This window comes from Pygocentrus nattereri, chromosome 19, assembly GCF_015220715.1.
Source record: "Pygocentrus nattereri isolate fPygNat1 chromosome 19, fPygNat1.pri, whole genome shotgun sequence".
Taxonomy (NCBI): domain Eukaryota; kingdom Metazoa; phylum Chordata; class Actinopteri; order Characiformes; family Serrasalmidae; genus Pygocentrus; species Pygocentrus nattereri.
In genome coordinates, this window is record NC_051229.1 from 28,748,078 (window position 1) to 28,772,735 (window position 24,658).

At 39.4% G+C, this 24,658-nt stretch overlaps 1 protein-coding gene across 2 annotated transcripts in view; it reads left to right on the top strand.

The window, feature by feature from the left end:
• The first annotated feature begins 1,510 nt into the window (after window positions 1-1,510).
• c19h10orf67 (chromosome 19 C10orf67 homolog) overlaps window positions 1,511-24,658 on the top strand; it is a 41,209-nt gene continuing 18,061 nt past the window's right edge. For both annotated transcript variants that reach the window (XM_037531287.1, XM_017711706.2), the window contains exons 1-8: window positions 1,511-1,647; window positions 2,004-2,124; window positions 4,934-5,077; window positions 5,198-5,272; window positions 5,733-5,861; window positions 12,345-12,492; window positions 17,587-17,645; window positions 17,868-17,933. In XM_037531287.1, coding sequence (XP_037387184.1) covers window positions 1,571-1,647; window positions 2,004-2,124; window positions 4,934-5,077; window positions 5,198-5,272; window positions 5,733-5,861; window positions 12,345-12,492; window positions 17,587-17,645; window positions 17,868-17,933 — 819 coding nt within the window. In that variant the 5' untranslated portion in view covers window positions 1,511-1,570. The remainder of the gene's footprint in view (window positions 1,648-2,003; window positions 2,125-4,933; window positions 5,078-5,197; window positions 5,273-5,732; window positions 5,862-12,344; window positions 12,493-17,586; window positions 17,646-17,867; window positions 17,934-24,658) is intronic.

The following is a 24,658-nucleotide window of genomic DNA, read 5'->3' on the forward strand; positions in this document are numbered from 1 at the left end:
ACCGTTTCAGCTGAAGAAAAACAGACAAATTGAGGTAAAGTATCTAGACAGCCAGCCACCTTGCTAACTTTAGCGTTTAGCTTGTCCTTGCTGTAGGAGTCTCTCCTCATTTGAGTTATCAGTTTCTCTATTGTGGAGATTTGAAAACAGTTAAAAAATTCAAACATAGTAGCGAACAAAGTCATTGTACTGTATACGTTCAGCAACTGAAGTGCTAATTAGTTCCAAGAACAACCACGTAATGCGTACAGCCATTTAATGATGACATTCAACACAGACCTCTCTCCATTTGCAGTTGTAGATAAAAAAAAAAAAACTATGAACATAAGAATAACAGTGGTATTAAACAGATTAATGCCAATAAGGAGTCTCTAAGGGGCCGTGGTTAAAAAATAAAGGTTCATGATATTGCGTTCCCTCACAAAAATTGATCTTGGATTGAGCTATAAAGACATAGTGTTGCTTCCCAAAATCAATCATGGTTATGCTGTTATTGATCGCAAACCGAGACTGGGTTCAAGTGTCCTCGTACAGTAAAAGCTACATTTACAGCAGAACAACTGCTGAATAAATTCAGCACAAACTGGCGAAACTGGGGAAAACAGCTTTTAACGTTAAATAACGTCCTTGGACACTTCTGGTCCTACGTTTGTTTGCCTTCTGACAAGCATATGTTTTGCGAGGGAATGCAAAACCGTAATGTTGGGGAGCGATGATGAGGCGGACGCACATGCTGAGAAGAGTGAGATTTATTAGGGGCAAATCCAAAACCAGGGTCAATGAGCCGACACGGAGAGATCCGACGAACAGGAAAATGGGAAAAACACAACGGAGAGTTAAACAAATTGATTGGCAGGCTTGCAGCTGAATGAGGGCCTTCTTACACACATAATGCTCACGTTTATGTTTAGGTAGTGCCGAGAGTGCGTGGTGATAACAAACACCAAACAATATCCTACACAATACATCAAACAACACACTTCAAACAGTTTTTTTTCATTATTATTATTTTAACCACGGGTATAAATAAGCAGATCAATACCAAGCTCGCAAGAATGATAAAAAAAAAAAAAACTAAATAATAATAATTAGCTTAGTGTCTTCTCTTGTGCTGTTGGTGATTAAAGTTACTTCGGCAGTATTAAGTAACGTCTTTTCAATTGCGAAAACTTTACTTGTTAAATGTTGTGGCTTCACAGTCTGGGCTAGTTTATTTTATTTCAGTTTTTTAATAATAATAATAAAAAAAAAAAAAAACAATTAAAAGACTGAGTTCAGTGACCAGGCTGGCTATGGAGCTGTCAGGAGCTGGCTGAGGCGTTAGCCGCTTAGCTTTACTCAGCCACCGCCTAATTTATGTAGCTAAGAAAGACCAAACTAATAGTACCAGCGCACAAAACACGACGCCGGTGTTCAAGGCACAAATATCACGTCCGAACTACTTTTGTGCCTCTGACTTGGGGGGTTTTAGCCGGCCGAGCCAGCGTTAGCTGTGTTTAGCTCTCCTTGCTGTTGAGCCGGTAACCAGTTGCTATGGGAACCGTCTGTGGACAGCAGGCCTCGCTGAGTTATGGAGCTAAGCCGGGGTGGAGAAAGCGAAGTGGTGGATGAAGAGGATATTTCACGGGAGATTGAGGAGATTAAAGGGTATGTCTCATTTTCTGGTGCGAATGTGAAAACTGAAATCAAGGCAGGTGAGCCTAAAAGTGGTTTCTGCCGCCTAGAACGATGCTAAACACCACTTGCATGAAATAATGTCGCCAGCTTTTGTGGGAAGGAGAGAAACAAACGTGACCTTGTTTCCCCATCATTTGTAATGTGAAATAACTTCCACTTTACCCCCCAGTTTTTAGCCCAGAACAGAAGTCTTGCAGCCTGCATCTCCTCTCTGTGTTATGCTGATGTCCCTTTGCCCCCCCGTGACCTTGTTATTGTGCGCGTTAAGTGTGGACAATCTGGCCTGTAGCCTTCTCTGTGTCACCAACCCTCCTTCTCCTGTTTAGGTATTCACTGGGGAATCAGCTGAGGACCGGCTTCTTTGGTCAAGACGCCAGCGTCCAGACGGATGCGTCCGAACTGCCGTTGGTCAGATGTCTCACAGATGAAACTGCACAACTTGTGAAGGTAGACAGTGATATTGACCTCATAGTTCAAGACTCTCGGTCTCTCTCTCCTCGCTGTTTCTCTCCTGGAGGGACGGTCATCCGTAGGCAGCGAAAAGACAAGAGATGACGTTATTTTACACACTTAAAAGGATGGTTCTTTAAGGATCTTTATTAAAGGCAGTGGTTCTTTTTAGAACCGTCTAGACCGCGCTTAAAGGGTTTGTTGCACTGGTGAGATGCTTCCTCAGATGATGTGTATCATTTCTTTTTTTATGTGTGGCCCCAAAAGGGTGAAGATCAGCATTGAACATTTATGCCTGTAATAGAGAGCCAGTGTCACCCTGTCAGATTAAAAGTGTGGAGTCATAACTGGCTGATTGGATTAAGTTAAGTGATACTTTTTTAATCCCATACAGGGAAAATTCCATCCTCCGCATTTAACCCATCCGTGAAGTGAAACACCACATACACACTAGTGAGCACACACACACTAGGGGGCAGTGAGCACACTTGCCCGGAGCGGTGGGCAGCCCAATCCATGGCACCCAGGGAGCAGTTGGGGGTTAGGTGTCTTGCTCAATGACACCTCAGTCATGGACTGTCGGCACTGTCCGGTCACAGGGCCAGTTCCCTAACCTCCAGCCCACGACTGGCCCTTTAGGCTGTATTTTTGTTTGTTTGTGTGATTTTTCCTCCTGTGCCTTATTAGTGTGATATGTATTTGATGTGATTATTAGGACTAACTAGATGTCCTAACAGATATATTATTCATTGTGATTTAGCCTTTATTCATTATGATTTACTATTGTTTTATAATCCAATGTTCAGACTCCTTAAATGGGAATTCCACCACTTATTTAAAATTTCCGCATAATTCAGTCTTCCAGCATGGCTTGCTGCATTGTGTAAAATTTTAGGAACTGTGATAAGAACCAGGGGTCACAATATAGAATATAGGCACTTTATTTATTATCCAAAGTGAACCTATTTGTCTTTTAATAATATTTGTCTTTTGATAATATGTAATATTGGTCAGTGCTCAAAAACATTTTCTTTGAATACTGATTTACACAAAAAAAACTTTTAAGGCCAAAACTTTCTCAAAACTACCTTAAAGCACTGACCCAAGCATCGGACAGCATATTCCTATCTATTTTATGTAATAACTCTCTGTGGGAGCTTTAGAGGCACTCTATGACAGTATCTGTCGAACCAGATTGAGATTGTCCAGAAACGTGCATGCCAAATCATCATCGGCAGGGCTTATTCTGCGTATCAAGGAGCCCTTCTAGCTCTCGTTTAAAGAGAGAAGACCCTTAAGAGAGAAGAGCCGTATTGTGTAGATGGCTTTTGGCCTCCTAAGCTCCTCTTTCAGAGAGTGGTGACCGCCTCCAAGGGCCCAGATATCAGGCTGGAAAACCAGACGCAGTAAAAAAAACTACAGATTCCAAAAAGGAGAACGGATAGATTCTGAAAGTCACCCATTGCTATTAAGGATATTAAATGAAGATTTATAGAATGGTTTGCATCTTTATGAGGCATACATTGTCTTATTAATTAATTTGTTTTATTTACTTTAATAAATGTGTGAGTGAGCACGGTAAATACTCCTGTAATTCAGTTTTGCTTTCTGCAAAGTAGGTGTGAAATAAATTCAAATTCAGTTCAGTTAAATGATTCGAATGTCTGGTTCCTGTCACCACCACTGTGGAGACACCGTTCTGACTAACTAGGCTTTTTAGAAAGGTGTATTTCACATCAACCACCCTGAAAGACTTTGTATACGTCTTCATTGTGTAATTTTTTTTTTTTTTAATTGGTGGAATTCCACTTTATTACAGTGTAAAGAGTTCCCAAATGTCACCATATGAAATATAATATCGCATGTGTGCGACTACCTTATAATCTTACGTGTGCACAATGCATAACCATAAATTAAGACTGCTACGAAGCAGTAGCTCTATTTGAATGCAGCCTCGCCTCCGTATTTAGATGAGGCGGCTGAATGTTGACACCGAGTGTCATTGCATTCCGTTGGATTTGCTTCGCAAGTTCATTCATGCTGCCAGCCTTTCATCCCGTTTGCTGGAGGATTCCTCTGTCTGCAGTGGTGAGTGGCTGGTCTGTGGGCTGCCCCAGGACGCCTGCTGAGAGGGCATATGGTGGCTTTGTGCCCCAGAAGAGCGCCTGAAGCAGCCGCGTTCATCACCGCTCCTGCCTGCAGAGTTAAACAAATTGATTGGCAGGCTTGCAGCTGAATGAGGGCCTTCTTACACACATAATGCTCACGTTTATGTTTAGGCAGTGTCGAGAGTGCGTGGTGATGATTTAGCCTTGTTTTCTGTCTCTAGGGCGGCGCATTGTGATGATATTGTTCCATATCGCAGTTGTGATTTATTAAAGAGTCAATAATGTGGCACGGTTACAGACTGGCTTGGTCATTTCTTGGATAGGAAATGCTCAACTGCAATTGTGATTGGTCATTATGGTCATGAAATGTTTTGACAAAAACTTTGCAATTTGTTAGAGGCTTCATTTGCATATTGCTGCAGTTTGATATCAGTGTTACAAAGGCCAGCATCACAACTCTAATTAACAGCCAGTATATTGCGCAGCCCTTTATCTATCTATCTATCTATCTATCTATCTATCTATCTATCTATCTATCTATCTAGTACAAGATATCGGTGCTAAGCATCAGTTTATGCTTTTGTATGTGTATTAAATCAGATCAGTAGCATGTCATACGGTTTTATGATATATGCTGTATTTGATGTTTTTTTTTACTCATGTCCTCCTTATTTTTTTAATTACATGTTTCCTGTTAGGAGATGGAGACTTTGAAGAAAGACATTGCAGTGAAAGTGAAGTTTATTGAGGCCCAGTATGAGTCCCGTCTGCAGCAAGAGGCAGAGGCTTTCTACACCAGAATTAATTACAAAGTCAAAGCTTTTGAGAACCACCACAAAGAGGTTTGCTGCTGTCTGAGTCTAATTAAGTGATTATGAAGTAATTAAAAGGGCATGAAAGTCCACGTCTGTCCCACTTGTTGCTTAACTGTTTTTAAATCTAATGTTTGTCCTTTTGTTTAGAAGATAACCGTCCTGCGAAACAGCTTTCAGCAGCAGTTCTCCAATGCAATAGAAGTTATCAAAGCCAGCTATAAGGTAAGTAAAATCAAAGGTAAATATGGATTCATTTAAAATGCTTATGTCATACGTTTTTTGAAATAAAAGAGAGCTGATATAAAGTTTGTCAAAGTTTCAAAATGTACCATTCGCTGCCCAGTCTGTAGAGTCCATATATGGAGACTAACTGCAACTTTCATACACTGTAAAGAGCAACATGTATTTTCAAATTGTGCCACGGACTGAAAAATGTCAAAAATTGAGATATGAGGTTTTCTTCTGACATACATGTGTGTATGTATGTATGTATGTATGTATGTATGTAATGTAATTGGGACATAAAAACACTCAAGTATCATGGACTTTAATTGACTTTAATGAAAAAGATTGAAAAATCTACAATGCGGACCCTTTATAATAATTAAACTCTCATCGTTAACTCTGAAACCTTTCCTGGAACGTGTTTCTACCTCTCACTGTGTTTTTAATTAAATTATAGAACTACAGCATGGAGAAAGACGAGGTCACCACCAGCGACACAGGACGAGTTCAAGACCTCTTGAATGAGCTCCAGGAGAAGGACTTTGAAAGCATGTGCCTGACTGAGCAGCTGAGGGAGAACGAGGAGGTACACATGCATTATTCATAGGCAGCGCTGGGTGGTAACAAACTATGTGTAATCTGGATCATATAATCTGATTACAAAAATATGGTCCTTGTAATCAGAGCAGGGTGCCGTGGAAAACATGTGTAATCCGATTACAGTTGCTTTTTTAAGGACCACGCCTTTGATTGAGCAACGTCAATAAATCAAAGTAGTAATTTTTTCATTTTTATAATTATTTAATTTAATGCCCATAAACTAAATAACAGCTGTGTCACTGTGACTGATAATAGTTACTGTATGTGTGATTTTGGGAGAAATTTTGAGAGATTTGGCTTTGAACAGTCAAGAATGGGAGCATTTGACCACTTAGGAGGCAAAGTGGAAAAAAATACAAATAATTATATTAAAGTAATTAAAAAATATTCAGATTAGATTGGACCTGTATATCTGTCTCTAAAAGGTTCTATTTAAAACCATCTACAGCACATTTTCTATCAATCTTTAATGATGTAAAAAAGCTTTCAATTATGCAAAAGATTCTTTAAGTGTTCATGGTTCTAAATAGACCCATTTTCTTAATTAACGAACCCTTAAAGCACCATATTTTTAAAGAATGTACTGGATTATGTTTCGTAAATAAGCTACCCAACACTGTTCATGTCATAGAAAACCATGCTACAGTATAAGTTATTTATTTTTCAGTGTCAAGGAAAAAAACAGAAAACGTATTTAACAGAAAATTATACAGAAGCAGCAATAACAGAACATAATATATTTTTGTCAGTAATAACTAGGTCTTTCATTTGCCTTTATTGCAGGCTCTATTATTTTTCCGCATATTTTTCCACACCTCTAAAGTTCAGTGTTAGAAGTTGTTTGCATTTTCTACTTCTTCCAATCAGTGTATAACCGAATACATCCAGTGATGTTGAAGTCTGGACTGAGGGTCAGAGAACACCAGAAGCTTCTTTGTTTTATTCGCAATTTTTTAGTTAATTGTTTTTTTTTTCTCAGTAGACCTTATTGACAGCTACACATTCTTTCAGACCCATAGTGCTGAGTCGTCTTCTCACAGTGGAAGGATGGACAGAAACACCTGTGGATGTTTTCAGATCTGAAGCAGCTTGATCTTCTCTCTCTCAGAGATGAAAGCTTTAAGTGCTGTTTATCTGATGGGGGCAGTTTTGTTGGTCTGCATGGTCTTGCATGGTTGTTGTGTTCCTCTCAGGAAGATGTTACTGAGACAAGGAAATAGACAAAAATGCTGAAGATTTGCAAATCAAGCAAAGAAGCTGCTAGTGTTCTCAGAACAATAGACTGTCCACTACACAGTCCAGACCTCAACATCATTAAATGTGTTTAGTATAACTCTGGCTGGTAGAAGTAAGCCTGGGCGATATTTAAAAATAACAACCACAATATTTTAAAAATGGTTAAAAATCGTGATTATTGATAACTTAATCAGAACATGCTGTATAGGAAATACTGCACACCGGCCGTAGATGAGGATCAGAGGAACTTTCTCTCCGGGTTAGAGTCAATTCAAGGTGAGACGAAGTTCGAAGCACATCAGCAAGTACATCGGGGACAATATATGAGGTAAAGCCAGCATTGCACTGAGTAGCAGAGAGAAATAACATGGAGTTTCTCAACAAACCTCTCTCTCTATGAAACTGTCCACTGGTCCGTGAGCCTGTACACTTCTTAAATATGAACCCCACTTTCCCAAAGTATCTTTGAAGCCATTTAACGGTAAATTAGTCTTCTCTAATTCTAGTCTTCTCTAATTCGTCTCAGTTCTTTTATAAACCTGACAATTATTGCTTTTTACACATCGCCATTGGGTTACTTGTTCATCATCGACATTATCCGACTACTTCGCCCAGGTCTAGTCAGAAGTAGAAAATGCAACAAACTTGTAAGACTGAACTTTGGAGGTGTGAAAAAATATCCTTACAAATCTCTTTGAAAAACTGAAAGCAAGTCCTCTGAAAGAAATAGAAGCTGCAATAAAAGCAAAGATAAAAAAAAAAATCAGTCATATTGTCATCCAATGTATATTTTCTGCTTTTTTTCCTTGCCATTGAAAAACTAATGGTTTGAACTTCATATATATTTTGACTGGAAATTAAATGAAAGGAACTCGCTGACGTTTTCAAAGAACTGTACATCCTCTGCACGAGGGAGGATTTTCTGTGTGTTTTTGTTTCTAACCCTTTATATGGTTTCCTGCATGAATACCTTCAGTATAAACATTGTCTCTTTTTCTTAAACACATCCTAGCATGTGTTATTATTGACCAGGGAGCTGTTAATTACACTTTAATAGCCTTCTTTTCGCCTTCTGAAAGGCCACTCAGGACTATGGGCCGATCATAAGGGGTTGTAGTGTCGCCAAGAAATCAATTTCTCATCCATATGCTTTTGTGAATGGGGTTACAAAACAACATGAATGAGTCATAAGGTGTCAAAGCAGCCCCCTCACACGGTCTATGTGACCTCTCTCTCTCTCTCTCTCTCTCTCTCTCTCTCTCTCTCTCTCTCTCTCTCTCTCTCTCTCTCTCTCTCTCTCTCTCTCTCTCTCTCTCATAGTGTTTGAGCTATGTGCAGCCAGAGAGAGAGGTGCTGCTGGTGTGGGCAGATGGCAGGTTAGAGCGGCCATAGAAAAGCCGCAGCCACTCAGTGTGTAAGAGCTAAGTGCAGCTCAGTGGAGGACGAGCTTTGTTCTCTGTGCTAATGAGTGCTCTCACTCCCACGGCTAAGACGCTTGGCTGATCACCTGTAGTTCTGCTTCACAGCAGAGGGTGGAGCCAGAGGTGAAGGCAGGAGTGGTAAGGCAGGGGAAGGTGGTTCAGTGTCGTTTATTTGGTCTTGGCTTCAGGTCTTGTGTTTAAGATGGATTTTAGCCAGAGACCTTTAGTAGGGTTCTGCGATGTGACAAAAATACAGTGTTGTGATACTTGTAGGGCTGGGCAGTGTCACGATATGTATTGCTATCGTGGTAAATTATGTCCCGGTGTGTCACAATATGCTTTCCTGAGTACATCATGGATGTCAACAGTACTTCTAGAGTGCTGGCCAAAGCATGACTTGCTAAAAAGAGCACATTAAGCCCAATAGAGTCTGGGTACTGTGATTTAGTGCAGCACAGTGTGTGAAGACACATTTTCACTCATCCTTTTTGATCATGTTTTCAAAAGTGGCACTGCAAATACACTTTTTTGGTCTGTTCCAGCAGAAGAAATAAATATTGTGATGTAAATAAGTTTCATGATATTTTTGCCATATATTACCCGCTATTACTGTAAGATATGGACAAAACCCTGATACTGTGATTATATCGCTATTATGAAAGTGATGTATCTTCCAGTATATTGAAAACACTCTGGTGAATCTGTAATGAGTAAAGAATGATAAATCCTGCATTATTTTGAACAAAAAAAGTTTCTTTTCTTGGATTATGCAAATGGCTTGATTTATCCAAATGTCCCACAGAAACCTATTCATAACCGTGATGATCAGGGTTCGCACAGTCGTACTCAAAACCAGTATTGCCCAAGGCAATATTGTGATAACAGTTAACAAATTATAGAGGTAAACCCATCATCAGACTTGTATTTAAACACTAGTATACGTCTTTAATTGTTAAGTTTTGGGTGGAAACTGAAGAGGAATTTTTCTCCCCTGTAGTATCTAATTGGATACAGCCTACTTACCCCATTGGTGAGGCCTTCATGAGCTGGACTGATGGCCTAATATGTCAAATTTAGCCCCAGTTTAATTAGGACGTGACAGTGGAATTGACCAATCACATTTTGATTTCAAGTGGGTGGGACTTCTGTGAGAAAACAAAAAACATCCTGGGAGTCTTAAATATGTAACTGATTGCAAATAAAAACTGTAGCCTAGCCACATTTCGATCAGTTGTAATAAATGAAAAATTATTTTGTTACCAGATAATTTTAATTTGACTTTGTGACATCACTGGTTGTTGTTGTTGTTGTTCTGGATCTGCTTTTAATGATTAATCTAATTTGTCATTTTTGCTTAATGAACCATGCAGTTTGCCAGTGTTGTAGAAATGCTGATGATGGTGATGTGCTCAAGAAGTTCATCACAACATTGTCAGTATATTGCCACTTTGATCGCTCATCGCTCGATGGATTAATTTAGGGTTAGCAGTAGTGTAAGTGAGTGAAAGAAGGAGAGAGATGAAGACAGAAGTGGGTGATGATTTGGATGGACAGATTTTGGAGCTGACCATACGGGACCTGGAGTCGTCCGCTGTCGCTGTCCCCTGCATCCACGCTACAGGCTCCGTTGCCCACGTTTAGTTAACGACCCAGGCTGGACAGGCTAAACCTCGTCATCCATGACCTGTACATCACAGCCGTCACAGTCAGAGAGTCACGGCTTAAGCTTGTCACACATGGCCCCTCACTGAGGGGTTAATCTGGGATAAACAACTGCCAGCTATATGCAGACTGAGCTCCGGCTCATAAATGCTGTTATATATCTGAATGTGTAGCTCAGTGTTTATGGTGACTCTTGCAAGGATGTCCTGTTTGTAACAGCTGGGACTGTTTCGATGATGGCAGGGATCCTCGAGAAGGGGTCCTGGAGAACGACCATCCTGTAACGTTTAGTTCCAGTTCTTTTTCAACACGTCACCCTGCGAATCTGAATCTTTTTAGTTAATAAAATTAATTATTATTCAATAGTTAATAAATCTTTTTCCACTTATTTTTAAAATGCGTAATTCAGAGTGGTTTGTTTCAGAGTGGTTAACTGTAGAGAAACGTACTGATTCGCATTTCTTTACAGTGATGGCGAATGGCAAATCCAAAACCACCAGTGTGAAGTTTTTGTGTTGGAATTTTGGTAACTTTAATACTTTTAAATCTAAAAAAAAAATGTTTCCTTTAAAGACTATTTTGTCACAACAGCACCCCACATATACCTCTGTGCTATGAATGGCTTTTCAAAAATATTTTTTTTGACCAAAACCTTCTCAGAACTATCAGAAACAGTGTCGGTGTTGTCTCTGACTTTTGTGCGCTACCTGGTTAACTTTGGGAGCAGGCTTTGATTAGTCCAAGCTAAACTCTTCAGGACAAGAAACGAGCACTCCTTGTCTTACAGCATCACTGGCATCTTCTCGAGTGCTGTATACAACCTACTGTCTGCTTTCCTTATGAATGAAGTTAGGAGAGAGAGCGAGGGAGAGAGCGAGGGAGAGAGAGGGGGAGAGAAACAAAACGAGAGAGAGAGAGAGGCGAGAAAAAAAAAAAAAAACTCTTGAAGCTTTGAAAGCCTTTGAACGGCTGTACGGTCCTAAGTGTGACAGGCATGCAAAAGGCGCGATAATGCGCATGGCCTGAATAGTGGCGATGGTGGAGGGCCCACTGTGTGGACATCACAGCGACCTGATGGACTCCATGCGGCTCTCAGTCTGCGGACTCGAGCGGGCCGACGTGTGATGTGATCCCGGTGACACTGGCAGCTCCGTGGCCAAGGGGGAAGCACAAAGACAACAAGCCCCCCCACCCCTGGAAACGGTGCTCTCAGTGGACCCCCTGGGGCTGCACCCTCCACCCCTCCCAAAACACCCACCCCATCGTCCCAGCCTGGCAGAAGTACGGGCAGTGCTCATACGCCCTATGGGGGGGGGGGGCTGAGAATGAATGGAACTGACTTGATTCAAATATGTACATAATTTCTATGTGAATAAAATATCGTTGTCAGGTCAAAACCTCATAACTCCAAAAGTATGTGGGAAAAGAATCTATGTACATAAAAGTTGGAAATATTTTTCTCTTCTGTTTTTCAGTTTTGTTCTGTTGCAAAGTTACTGCTTAGTTACTTTTCAGTCACTTTTTCCATTTTCTCTTTACGACAACTTCACAGATGTTGTTTTAGTGATGGACCAAGGCATTCACATAATCCGAACATGAATCATTTTGGTGAAAATAATACAGGACAATCCTTAACTATGTCACTTCAAGCGTTCACCAGTTTGTTTAAAGTGTATTGCAATTTGTATCACAATCACAACACACAGCGGTGTCATCGCAATATGGTGTTTTGTCCATATTGAACAGCTCTAGCATTGGACTAGAAAAAGCCTTCAGCTGCCTGCCCGAACTCCCAGAAAAAAATGGACCTGAGTGACAGGAGGACCCGAACAGTATGATATGCATTATTCCTATCAATAAAAAAAAATGTCCCCATGAATTATAGTCTTTGTAAGTAATGTAACAGCTTTCCTTTTTCCAGGCACAGAAAGGAAAAAAGGGAATAAAAATGCCCTCCTCCCAGCCTGTATTCTTTTTTTGTGTCTCTCTTTTTATTATTCAGGGGGGAAATAGTAGGAGGCAAAAAGTTGTCCGATGGCTTTGTCTGTGAGAAGTGCTCATATTTGCCACGCAGCTTGAACGGCGTGTCTTTTGTTCGGCACAGTGAAATGAAAAAAGGCCTGGTGACTTTTTTCTTGTTTTTGTTTCAGACCAGCTCTGAGCCTGCAGATGATCCAGAGAAAGACCGGTTGAGGACAGAGAACAACAGGCTCAAAGATGACGTCAACGGCTTGCACATTGAAATGGAGCAAATTCGACAAGCTCTGGGGGCCAAAGATCAGAGTCTGAGGGATATGGGTAAAGAAATCCACATATACCAATTTCATTTTACATTTTACTGTTGGCAAACGTTCCCCTCACCTCAAATGCAGTCAGTCAGCCAAGACACACTTGGTACTGGGTTTGTTTAATTTTGCACTGGAGCTGTGAGGCTAATGTAGATAAATGTAATGGAAACTTAGAACCTACCGATTAATATTAATATCACGTGAGCTGCATACTTTAACCATCACACACGTGCCTCGGCCTGTTTCGGATGGTTAAGTAATCTCAAATAGAGTTACTTTTGTGGTTTCTGACACTGTATGACACTGTTAAATCGTATTTCTTCAGTTTTTGACATCATTTGAAAATGCCCGCTGCCCTTTTGTGAATAAATTTCACGAGGAACGGACCAAAAGAAATGGCCAGTAATTATTTGGAAAAATTCTGGTTCCATTGACTTACATTGCACCTACACAAAGTAGCTTTTTCCTTCTCCTGTAAAGTTACTAATTTGGAGATACAAGGTTTTCTTCTGACATCACATAGTCAAAAAAAAAAGTAGTAGTTTGATCTTCTCATTCTTAATTTTTTTTACCAGTTTCCACTAGCTTTCCCATTGTTTACTCAATGTCTGTAAATAATGAGCTATACTGCCTAACAGTCTGTTCTCAGCACTAAAAGAAATACTTAGTTGAACTAAAATATTAATGTTTGTTGGCCCAAGACTGGGGTGTCAAAGAAGTTCATATCACACCATGTCAAAATACCTGATGACGTTTTCAATATATCATAATAAAATACAGCCATGCAGAGGTCACCAATCTGAGCATCTTGCTGACGATCCATTCTGAGAATTTGGTGACGTTACCTTGAACATGTATAAATCTGCCGCCAGAGGAGTTGCGGCGCATGGATCAGCGTGAAATATTATTTCCTTGTTGGTTTGCTTATGCAGAGTAATTTGGATAGATAAGAAATATAAAATATTGCTAATTTGTTTAGTCATAGTAACAATAAATAGATTTAATGTGTTAAGTATATTCTTGTCATGATTGGCCCCTCCCAGTCCTCCATGTGCTTTGGTCCTGTCCATGTGCTTCCTTGTTTTGATTCTTCCCTGTCCTGCCCCCTTGTTTCTAGACTCCGCCCTTGATTGTTCTCACCTGTGTCTTGTTAACACTCTTGTTAACCACCTGTGTCTTGGTAACCTGTTTTAGTATTTAAATTGTATTGTATAGTGTCGTATCTTCTGGCCTCTGTGGTATTTCCTGTTCTCTGTTTTTGTGTTTATCCTGGGTTTCTTTTTGTCATGTCTGTCCATCGTTCTCTCCGTGTTCGCTCTTTGAATGTTTAGACCCCTATGGATTTGCCCCTAATAAATCTCGCTTCTCTCAGCATACGTGTCCGCCTCATCATCGCTCCTCTGCGTTACAATTCTTTTTACTACTATGATTACTAATAATAATCCATGGCCTGTGACCAAGTTGAACTCTGCTGCAATGGTACAAAGGCCTATTCAAAATCTTCTGTGTTCCAGTTCATGGCCTAGTCATACTCCACTACCGTAGTAAGAAGTGTCCCGGCACGCAACCTAGTGAAACAAGGCAGTGAAAAAAGTGTATCGTCTTGCAGCCAGTCTGACTCCGCTGTTAAGGTGCAGTGTCCCTGGCCCACAGACCAAACTTTGCTGTCATGATGGAGAGTCCGTGTCTTGTGGCGAAGTTAAAATCTGCCACTGGGGCAAAAACTGTTCCAGCTCACGGCCAAGTCAAACTTTGCATGCCTTGTGACATGCTCAAACGTCGCTACCGTTGTAATAATTGTTATGACTTATAACCTGTTCAGTTGCTGCCGTGGTAAGAAGTGCCCAGCTTGCAACCTGGTCACATTCCACTCCTGTGATTAGGCCAAGTCAAACCCAGAAATCGGTAGAAAGTGTCAACCCTCATAGTCAGTCAGTCTCTGCCACTACGATGCAAAGTCTCTTGGCTGGTTCTCAACTGGCGATGGAAAAATCCCGAGCTAGTAAGAAAAATCACAAAAATACCATGGGCAATACAAAACAAAAAAAAAAAGACATTTTAAAAACAATGAAAAAATATAATTTGCCTTTTTAACCCCTTAAAATCCCAGCCTTAATGACATACTAAGGTTGGCTATTCAGTACTATAGGCTTTTCAATGCAAGCAAGCTATTCTTTGCTTATAGAAGTGTCTAACAAAACCTGTGCCACACTGGTGAGATCTGGCCATTTAAATAGTGTCAAATAAAGTGCGAGGCAACAAGCTGTTTAGCATAATAAGTCATGCATACATAATGCATACAACATTTTAGCATAAGTGTATCAACAGCATTCAAACAGAGCACTCACTCGACTCATGCTATTTACGTCGTAAAATTGCAACACAGATCAGCCAAAAAAAGGCAATAATACAGTGACTGATTGCCGAGGCATGTTTGGGGCAAAAATCATCAGATTCCAACCGTGCATCAATAAGTTCAGCCAATATATTTATATTATGATGTTATTGCCAAACATTCATGTAAATTTCTCAACCTAGGTTGAAAAGTTTGTGAAGGAATAACTCATTAAATATTATTCAACAAACTTGGAGATGGTGTATTTTTATAACAAAGCTGTTCTTTTTTTAATGATTTTTTTTTTTTTTTTGCTTATTTTTTAATGATAATAATAGTCATTGAAACTTGTACATTTTTATCAATTTTCTAGACTAATCTTAGCACTTTCTCCTAAACTGTCTTGTTTTATACATCAGCTATTTAGAGGGCAGGTGCTCTGGAGGACAGCTCACAGGGAAGTGTTTTCTTGGAAATAATACAAATTCATCCCACCCTTATCTTTGCTTGTGCTGAAAGGCAGTCTGTGATCAGAAGGCAATGTTTGAGGACACTTGTTAGATCATGGCTATGATCCTATAGTGAACGGTGCCTGTGAGAAGCAGGTAAACATGAGACAGGTGTATTTTAAAGGGTCACTGTTTTATCTCTCGTAATGTTTGATGTTCACTCATTGCTTATGTAACTTTGGTAACCATCTGAATATTTTCCCTGGGGCAGTATTTCGGTTGTGTCTGAACGACCCTGTTTTAGACCAACATTTAAACAAGGAAGACATTTGAAATTAATGATCATGACTCTCTTTTCTTAAGCACAGTTTTGTTAGTTTTATGGAACATCAACTCTTTTGATGCAATTCTATTGAAAAAGCTAAAAAGCTCTTTGCTAAAGGCTTTTGCATTGGCTGTGACGAACCTTAAGCTCTGTCCGGTTTAAGTGTGTTAATGGAAAGAAGAAGGCCCAAATGCGTGCAGTGCAAACACACACTTGGCCCTTGAACCCAGTGGTCAGTGTTGGTCAGCACATGCAAGCGGACATGTCAAGACCAAAGCCCCAGGTCAGCAGCCTGTCAGTACGCTTCGACAAGCTGTGCCATTCAGACCTGCAGTGGCCACTGACCTGAAACCGAGAAGGACAAAAACGCTGGGACCATGTGTCCACTGTGTGCCCAAATGTCTCTCTTATTACTCTGATCTCTTCTCTTGTGTTGTTGTGGGTGGTCATAGACCAAATTTCATTTATTTAATTTCCAGTCAAAACGGCTATATAGTCATATATTTTTTAGCAGATACACTATATGGCCAAAAGTTTGTGGACACCTGCTCATCCAGTGTTTCTTCCAAAAACAAGAGTATTGGAAAGGAGGTTGTCCTCTGTTGCAGTAACTGTCTCCATTCTTCGGGGAAGGCTTACACAAAATGTACATTGGAACATTGCTGTGATGATTTGATTGCATTCAGCAGCAGGGGCACTAGTGAGATCAGGAATTGATGTTGGATGATTAAATCAGGATCACAAATGCCACTCCAACTCATTGGTGCTTCATCTCTTTAGAGAATGCAGCTCCACAGCTCAATGCTGGACGGGCTTCATAACCATCTAGCCGGTGCTTAGTATAGGACTAGGTGACCTTAGATTCATGTGTCACTGTTCCAGAGCGACCTGTTCTATTGTCAGTGCTTTTCTTTGGAGAACGTACAAGCCGTATGTGTATTTGAACGCCTGTATCAGCGGTGAATCCACCTTAATGCAGCTGAATTTACTAGTAAGGAGTGTACTCAAACTTTTGGAGATGTAGTGTATTTATGAGGAGATTAGAAAGAAGATACTCCACTTGCATAAAGAAAAATAAGTGAAAAAGAGTTTTCAACTCTAAGGTTCGATTAATAAAACATTAATAAAAGACACATAGAAAATGGAAACACCATACAAGGCCTGGTAGAACATCGAAACTGTCCCCATAAATTAGACAGCACTTCATCTCTCATCAACAAGCTGTCATCTCTGAGAGAGAGGAGAAAATCAAGCCTCTTCAGATCTGAAAACATCCACAGGTGTTTCCGTCCATCCTTCCACTGTGAGAAGATCACTCATCACTATGGGTCTGAAAGGATGTGTACCTGTCAAAAAGAACCTCACTGAGAAAAAGAGATGGACAACATATAGAACATTTGCAAATCAAACAAAGAAGTTGCTAGTGTTCTCAGAACAATGGACTGACCACCCAATGTCCAGGCCACAACAACATTTAAAGTGTTTGGAATTACTTGCAATATGCAAGGAAACCAACTTCTAAGACTGATCTTTGAAATTGTGGAAAAATATCCCTGCAGATTTATTTGAAAACTGAAAGTGAGTCTCCTGGACAGAATGGAAGCTGTAATAAAAGCAAAGAGTGGCTGAAAAATATGATCTTATATTTAGTTGTTTGAGAATTCTGTATAAATATGTAGTAAGTAAAGTCTGCCACGAAGAATTAAGGCAGTTCTGGAGGCAAAAGGGGGTCCAGCCTTTTACTAGAAGGTGTACCTAATGAGTGTGTGTGTGTGTGTGTGTGTGTGTGTGTATATGTATATGTGTATATATATATATATATATATATATATATATATATATATATATATATATATATATATATATATATATATATATATATATATATGAGGTGACTCATTCATATCATCTAAATAGCATTGATTTATAGTGAACTGTGAAAAATGTGTTTTGCATCGCTCTGACTAACCTAACATTCGTCTCTTTCTGTACCAGCTTTGAACACTTCGCAGCTGCAAGCAAAAGTAGAAGGTGACAGAAAAACCTTGCAAAAGGTACTTCATATGACATCATTCAGTAATACACCAATAGTTACTGTCCCTATCATCAAAGCCTTAAATTTCTGAAATAACGACTTTATAGGACTTTATAAGGACTTTATCATATCCATCGGTCCATTTATCATGGACTGTTTAGGCAATGTAAATGGAGGCTGGCTTTTTGTTAAGTGGTAAAAACCTGACTGCTTTTTTGTTTCACGTATGGATCTTTTTCAGCTGTCCAGTGAAAATGACCAACTAAAGGTGCAGCTGAACCTCGAGCAAGAAAATGGAAGAATTCAGGTTAGAGATTTTTCCCCTTTGTTTAGGTACATCACAGCAGGTTACCAGCTAATAGTCCTCAAACACCTCCCTAATCTCGTATTGCTCCCAGGACACCCCCTGTCCTTACCAGAAATGTTTGCTGTGTGTTCACATGAACAAATATGGCAGCATATGTCAGGTTAAGGTGACGATCACCCCCCCCAGTTTGCTGCGCTGTTGTGTGTGCTAACGCAGGGAGGCATGCCAATAGAGAGCGAAACCAAACCTCTTCCACTAGACAGCAACTGGTGGGTGAGAGCCCAGACTAAATCATTTTATTACTGTGTGTCTTATCGAGCATGCACAGCGCGAGGGCTGACTGGGTGGCGTGTCTTGATTGGTAAAACACTGGAAAAATAACACTTGGATGCATCGCTTATGGCCATGTTTATCTTTTACTGCGGCTATAAAGATACGGTGTACGTGTGATCATAGCCCTGCTTGGTGCTAAGAGTGGCGTCATGCCAGCAGTTAGCTAACAGTATCGCTGTGATACTGTACCCATTGCTGAATAGGCTCTAGGTCAGCCTGCTTCCTCTTATTCGCCAAAGAATCATGCATATGTTAGTCCTTTCTTTTTTCTCGCATGAGTGTGTTTATACTGTAAACCACAAGCTTATTTTTTCAGTTATTGGTCTTCCTAGAGAACCTTCACGAGCCAGATTAGTTCATGGTGATATGGACCATTTCATTAATCTAAAAGCTCCCTCACAGGAAGATTACACCAATTCTTTATAAATACTCCTTATTTCAGTTTTAAGATATGATTTTGCCCTACAACACCCTATTTTAAGTACATTTATGGGGTCAAATTAGTACTCAAGCAAGCTTGTTTTTTCAGATTTAGTATCGTGCCATTATCCACATTACATTAAAAAAAATATATATATGTGTAGATGCACTAATTATTTTAGATAGTCTGGAAAATGATTCAGAGATGTAAGTCATAACAAACTAAAATTGTCATAATAGGAGAGAAAAAAAACATTTGGTGAGAATATATTGATAATTATAGAACAGTTAGTCCCAGCCATGCAAGCTGATTGGTTGAGAGGCGTTCTAACTGCTGTTATTTCACCATAACATCACGTTTTTTTTTCACAAACACTGTATCTCTCCGCTGAGACGCTGTTGCTAAGCAACGACTGTGACAGCTGTAGGAGACGCTCAAGCCATTTGAACGTATTTACTTCTTACTTTGCCACAAACAGAAAACGGGCGCTGTTAAGACCACATCTGACCGACAGCCGATTTGGTCCGACTCTGAAGACGAGACGACACTAAATTCCCAAACCGTCATCACCACTGAGCAGCTTTTCAGTCAGCAGCTGTGACAGAAGAACAGCTGAACAACCTGGAATCAGCCAGAAATGAACCCAACACCATTCACCAGACGTGTCTGATCTTCAGAGTCGGACCAAATCAGACTGAGCCATAAAACTGACCCAATAAAAAACAAAAGCTGCTCAGTGGAGACGACAGTTTGGGAATTTTGTAAGGAGCTGGAGAACGAACTGCCGGCTGAGCGGCGAGTGGGCGGAGCTCGTTACTCTGACATAGCAACGAGCTGCTCGTTAAGGAGCTATAATTAGGAGGAAGGAGCTGAACATTAAAATATATTAAACGCCGCGTTCACGGCCAGTTTATTCATTTCTTACTGTATTTATTTAACTGCTGTTTTAAAGCAGTAGAGCACTCGAGGAGTGAGATATCACCAATAACATCACGGCTGTGATGATCTACGGCCACCAGATCACAGCCGGGATGTTATTTCGCCATAACACACTCCCTCTGTGTTCTATTGCTTAAACAAAGGTGATGTTATAATATGAGATATTAAAATGTTCGGTGGTGGTGTCATAATGGGTGATTAAAAAAAAATAATGTAAATATAAGTGAATAAGCCAAGACGATGTGAAAATAGAAAAAAAAGAGGTCAATATAAATAAATGATAGATTAGAGATTCATAATGGGCTGACCTCCAGTCAGCTACCGTGTCAGTTTCCAGTTGTTGTTGTTTACAGGCTCTCTGCTGTTGGTCAAGTGGTGCTGACTATATCATCAATTACTCAGAAAAGCGTATCATGACGTATTTATCACAATAACATATTGTCATACTGCCCACCCGTAATATGGACCTTGCAGTTTAAAGAGTAATTCTTTTTGTAAATGCATTACAATTCACACTCTATTGCCAGGACACAAAGCCACGCTGTGCTAAGTTAAGGAAGAAATGAGCAGCAGTATTAGCTCAAAATTAACTTAAGCCCTAGTTACCAAGTATAATATTGTGTGGAAATGATGGGTGATTGCCAGGCATCATGTGCGGCTAAGTGAATTTTCTTGCCTCACAATGAGGGAAATTAAAATATGAAGGCAGAAGGCCGAGTGAAAGAGTGTGCTGTTCTCTATAGAGCTTTTGAATTTTGGCCACACAGAAGCCAGGGGGTTAAAAGTCTCCCCCTGACCTGGCAGGGGTTGCTGGGAGACAAGCAGCGAGGGCCCTCTCCAAGCTGGCAGAGTTTACCCAGCAATCAAACGCTCATATTAAACACGGCTCAGAGTCAAGAGCCATACTCCAGTCTGAGTGTACAGCCATAAGCTACTCCACAGCGGGGAGATGATCTGGCTGTATGTACGTTTGTCCAAGCACTCTGCTTTCTTTTTGCAGCTGTAGATATTTGTATTATTAAGTTATATGATGTGTTTTATCATAGTATGAAAAACAGTCAATACGATGTAAATAAAACAGACAGAAATGGTCTGCAAATCTTTTTTGACCTATATTCAGTTCAAAGACAAGATATTTATTGCGTCATTGTGTTTTGTATATGTGGCTTATTCTGAATTTAATACTGCAAAAAAAAATGGCCCTGTATTGTGTCACCTTTTTTCAGCAATATCCAGTAATTAACAGTCTGGGGTCTTTATTTTCATGATGACAGGTCTGGTCTGCAGGCAGGCAGATTGCTTTACAATTGTGCTAATAGGAACCAGGGGTATTAATGTATACACAGCAAATGTAGCTAGATTAAGATTAAATGACCCTTATTAGTCTCACAACGGGGAAATTTCATCTCCGCATTTAACCCATCCGTGAAGTGAAACATCACATACACTCTAGTGAGCACACACACTAGGGGGCAGTGAGCACACTTGCCCGGAGCGGTGGGCAGCCCAATCCGCAGCGCCCGGGGAGCAGTTGGGGGTTAGGTGTCTTGCTCAAGGACACCTCAGTCATGCGCTGCCGGCTCTGGGGATCAAACCAGCGACCAGCGAGGGCCTTCTCATAGTTAAAATACCGGTCACGAGGTTGGTTCCCTGACCTCTAGCTCATGACTGCCCCCTATTTATTAGCTATTTGCAAAACAACCTGTGAACTTACATTATCTTCTTAGTATTCAAATGTAGTGTTGATAGTGATAAAATAGTGGTAAATCTAAATCTACAGTTTTCTTTGTGCACGATTTTGCCTTACAACACACTACATGTACATTTCCATCATTCTCATATGTAAAGCTGCACTATGGAGGATTTAGTTAAAAGTAAAAAATGTAGCATTGCTAAGTTCAGGGGGAAAAAAAAAGTCGGAGCCATTGCAGATTTTTGGCCCAAGCTGTACATTTGTACATATCAAAGTTACACAGTTCTAAAGTCCAGCTTGATGTTTAGATCTCAATTGCAGCTTCAGCATTGTAATGATGAAGATTTGATATGAAAACAATAACAGATAATTATTGCAATTACATTTTTGCACCAGTGGGGTCTCCAGATTCTTAAATCTTACATAATGCAGCTTTAACTGATATGTTTTAGGCCAAAACTGTCTCAAAACTATTGTAATACAAATATCACAGGCTCCAGGCAGTGATTGGCTTTTAGAGGCATTAAAGTTTAAGCATTTGGTTCCTAATAATCACCACTGGGTAGAACTCTATTTACATCTTAAATATTTAAGTACGCACAAAGTGTGAACAGTTAACATTGGCCAGGCACAGCAGCCTTTTGAAAATGATCCTTTTTCGTATAAAGGTTTATTTATACATCTCTATTTTTGTTGTTTTTTTTTTTCAGTTTTTGACATAATTTAAAAATGTGTTCTTGAAATTGTGTGAAAATTTCATGATGAATGGACCAAAAGAAACGACCCAATATGACTTGGAAAAATTCTGGTTCCATTGACTTACATTAAAAGTAAAGTATGTTTTTTCCTTCTCCTGTAAAGTTACCATTTTACCATTTTGGAGATATAAAGATATAAGGTTTTATTCTGTCAGATATATATATATATATATATATATATATATATATATATATATATATATATATACATAATTTCCAATGAATAAAATATACTGCATTTACACAGCTATTATAGACAAAATTGTACTAATGTATTATATTTCATTCATGTAGAAATGCAGATGTAGAAATAATATAAATTCATTGTATTGTTATTTCTTTCTGTGTGATTTTTATTTCTCTTATTTTGCTGAGAAACAGAAAGCTGGAGATCTGTTGTCTTCCTCTCTTTTCTGTTCCAAACCCCAGAAAGATGAGAACAGAGGTTAATGATGGGGGAGCAGGTGGTATCCAAAAAATCCTCTGCGCACGATCTCTGGATATAAAAACCACTAATAAAGACATCCTTAATGTCATTTCAATCAGCAGTGAAAGGGATTATCCATATTTAGTGTATAAGTTCAGAGCGCCACCTATTCAGTCTGACCCACCTTTTGTTGAATGGCCCTTTTGTGTGAGGCCTGACAAACTCAATGTGAAGGTCTACTGCCGAGGTTATGCATAAAAATGTAAAAGGAAAAGGAAAATGAGTTTTTTTTTTTCACTCCACATTATTTTTGGTGACTTTGATCAATGGAGCAGTAAATGTGTTGCGGTGGTGAACCGAATGGAGGGGGGCAGTGGAGCGGGGTGGTGGTGGGATAGTAGCTTTAGGACCACTGAGGCTCAGCTGGGTGTTCACTTGGCCTCCGTAAAAAAGCTTCAGAATGAACTGGCTGTCCACTGATCTAAAGCACCACCAGCTGACCACTGAAAAGCTCCACTACTGTCGGTAAATGTGTGTGTGAACATGTATTTGTTTTCCTACATTTTCAAGACAAAAAGTCCTTTTAGGATAATCAGAAAATAACAAGGCTGAGAAAATTTGCTGTAACAGACTCTTTAAAGTGCCTTTTAGAAAAGCTTTTTCATTGGAAAAAAAAAAAAAAATTATGAAACTATCTGCAAGGAATTAAGCTGCTGAGGTTAGTTTAAAATTTAGAAAATCCTTGTATTCTTATATACGTACTTACATGTATGTAATACAAGTGGCATACATTGTGATTACGTCTCCGTATATGTATGTACAGAATATGTACTACACCTGTTATTATTTCATATAGATGATTACATATGTATGACATGTATGGGATATATTACATATACGTACACACGTAATACATAATGGGCATATCATTGATGTCGGGAAAAAACCTTGTATTTCCATTTTTCAGTTTTTGACATAATTTGAAAATGCCTGTTGTTCTTTACATTGTTTGTAAATTTCATGATAAATGGACTAAAAAAACGGCCCAAAATGACCAAAAACATCTGATTCCATCGACTTGCATTGGAAGCAAAACACGTTTTTTCCTTGTTCTGTAAATTTATTAATTTGGAGATACAAGGTTTTCTTCCAACAACAGCGGTGTACGTCATGTAGATAATGACTCAGAAGACTCAATAACTAAATGAGATTATAGTTTTATAGTATTTAGTGTGTACACTAAAAACATCCTTTTCAGGACTCTTCCTTTCAGTTTTTCAAAGAAATCTGCAGGGATTTTTTTCCACACTTTTAAAGTTCAGTCTCAGAAGTTGCCTGTATTTACTACTTGTAATCCAAATAATCCCAACCACATTTTTTGTGGTCTAAAGGATTTGCATATAATCTGATTTTCTTTTTATTTTTTAAAAAATAATTTTTAAACTCAAGTCCAAAATCCAGCTTTAAGTCCAACTTTTTTAAGTATTCTGGTCTTTATGTAACATCCTTATAAATATCTCCTGAAAAATTAATTTGTAATTTAAATAAAGGGTGATTTCACAGTTATGCGCAAGCATATATATTTACCTGGATATTTTAGAGACATCTTATATGTGTTGTGCAGTGCTAATGGAAACTTACCCCAACAGGCTTAAAGCTGTTATTGCAAATAAAAAAGTGGTTCTAGTAAGTACTACCCTGAAGGAGTTGAACACTTACACAAGCGCCATTTTTCACTTTTTATCTTTTTTTAAGAAACTCTGCTGACTAATAATGAATTTTGACTTTGAAAATTAACTTTGAGCATATTGGTTTTCAGTAAAAATACTATGTGGATCAGTCTGTATAGGGGTCATTTGTAATCCAGACAAATCTGATGCCTTTTAAGGGGGTTGATTATTTCCCAGGGTACTGTGTATATTCAGTGTGATACCTATAATTATTATTATTACACATACACAGACTGGTCACTTCATCTCCTGGTTTCCACACTGTTTGACCACTTTATGCACTTTGTACTTCTACAATTACAGGCTGTAGTCCATCTGTTTCTCTGCGTACTGTGCTTCAATGGTCAGGACCTCCACGGGATCATTCCAGATCACCACAGAGCAGGTATTATTTGGATGGTGGATCATTCTGAACAAAGCAGTG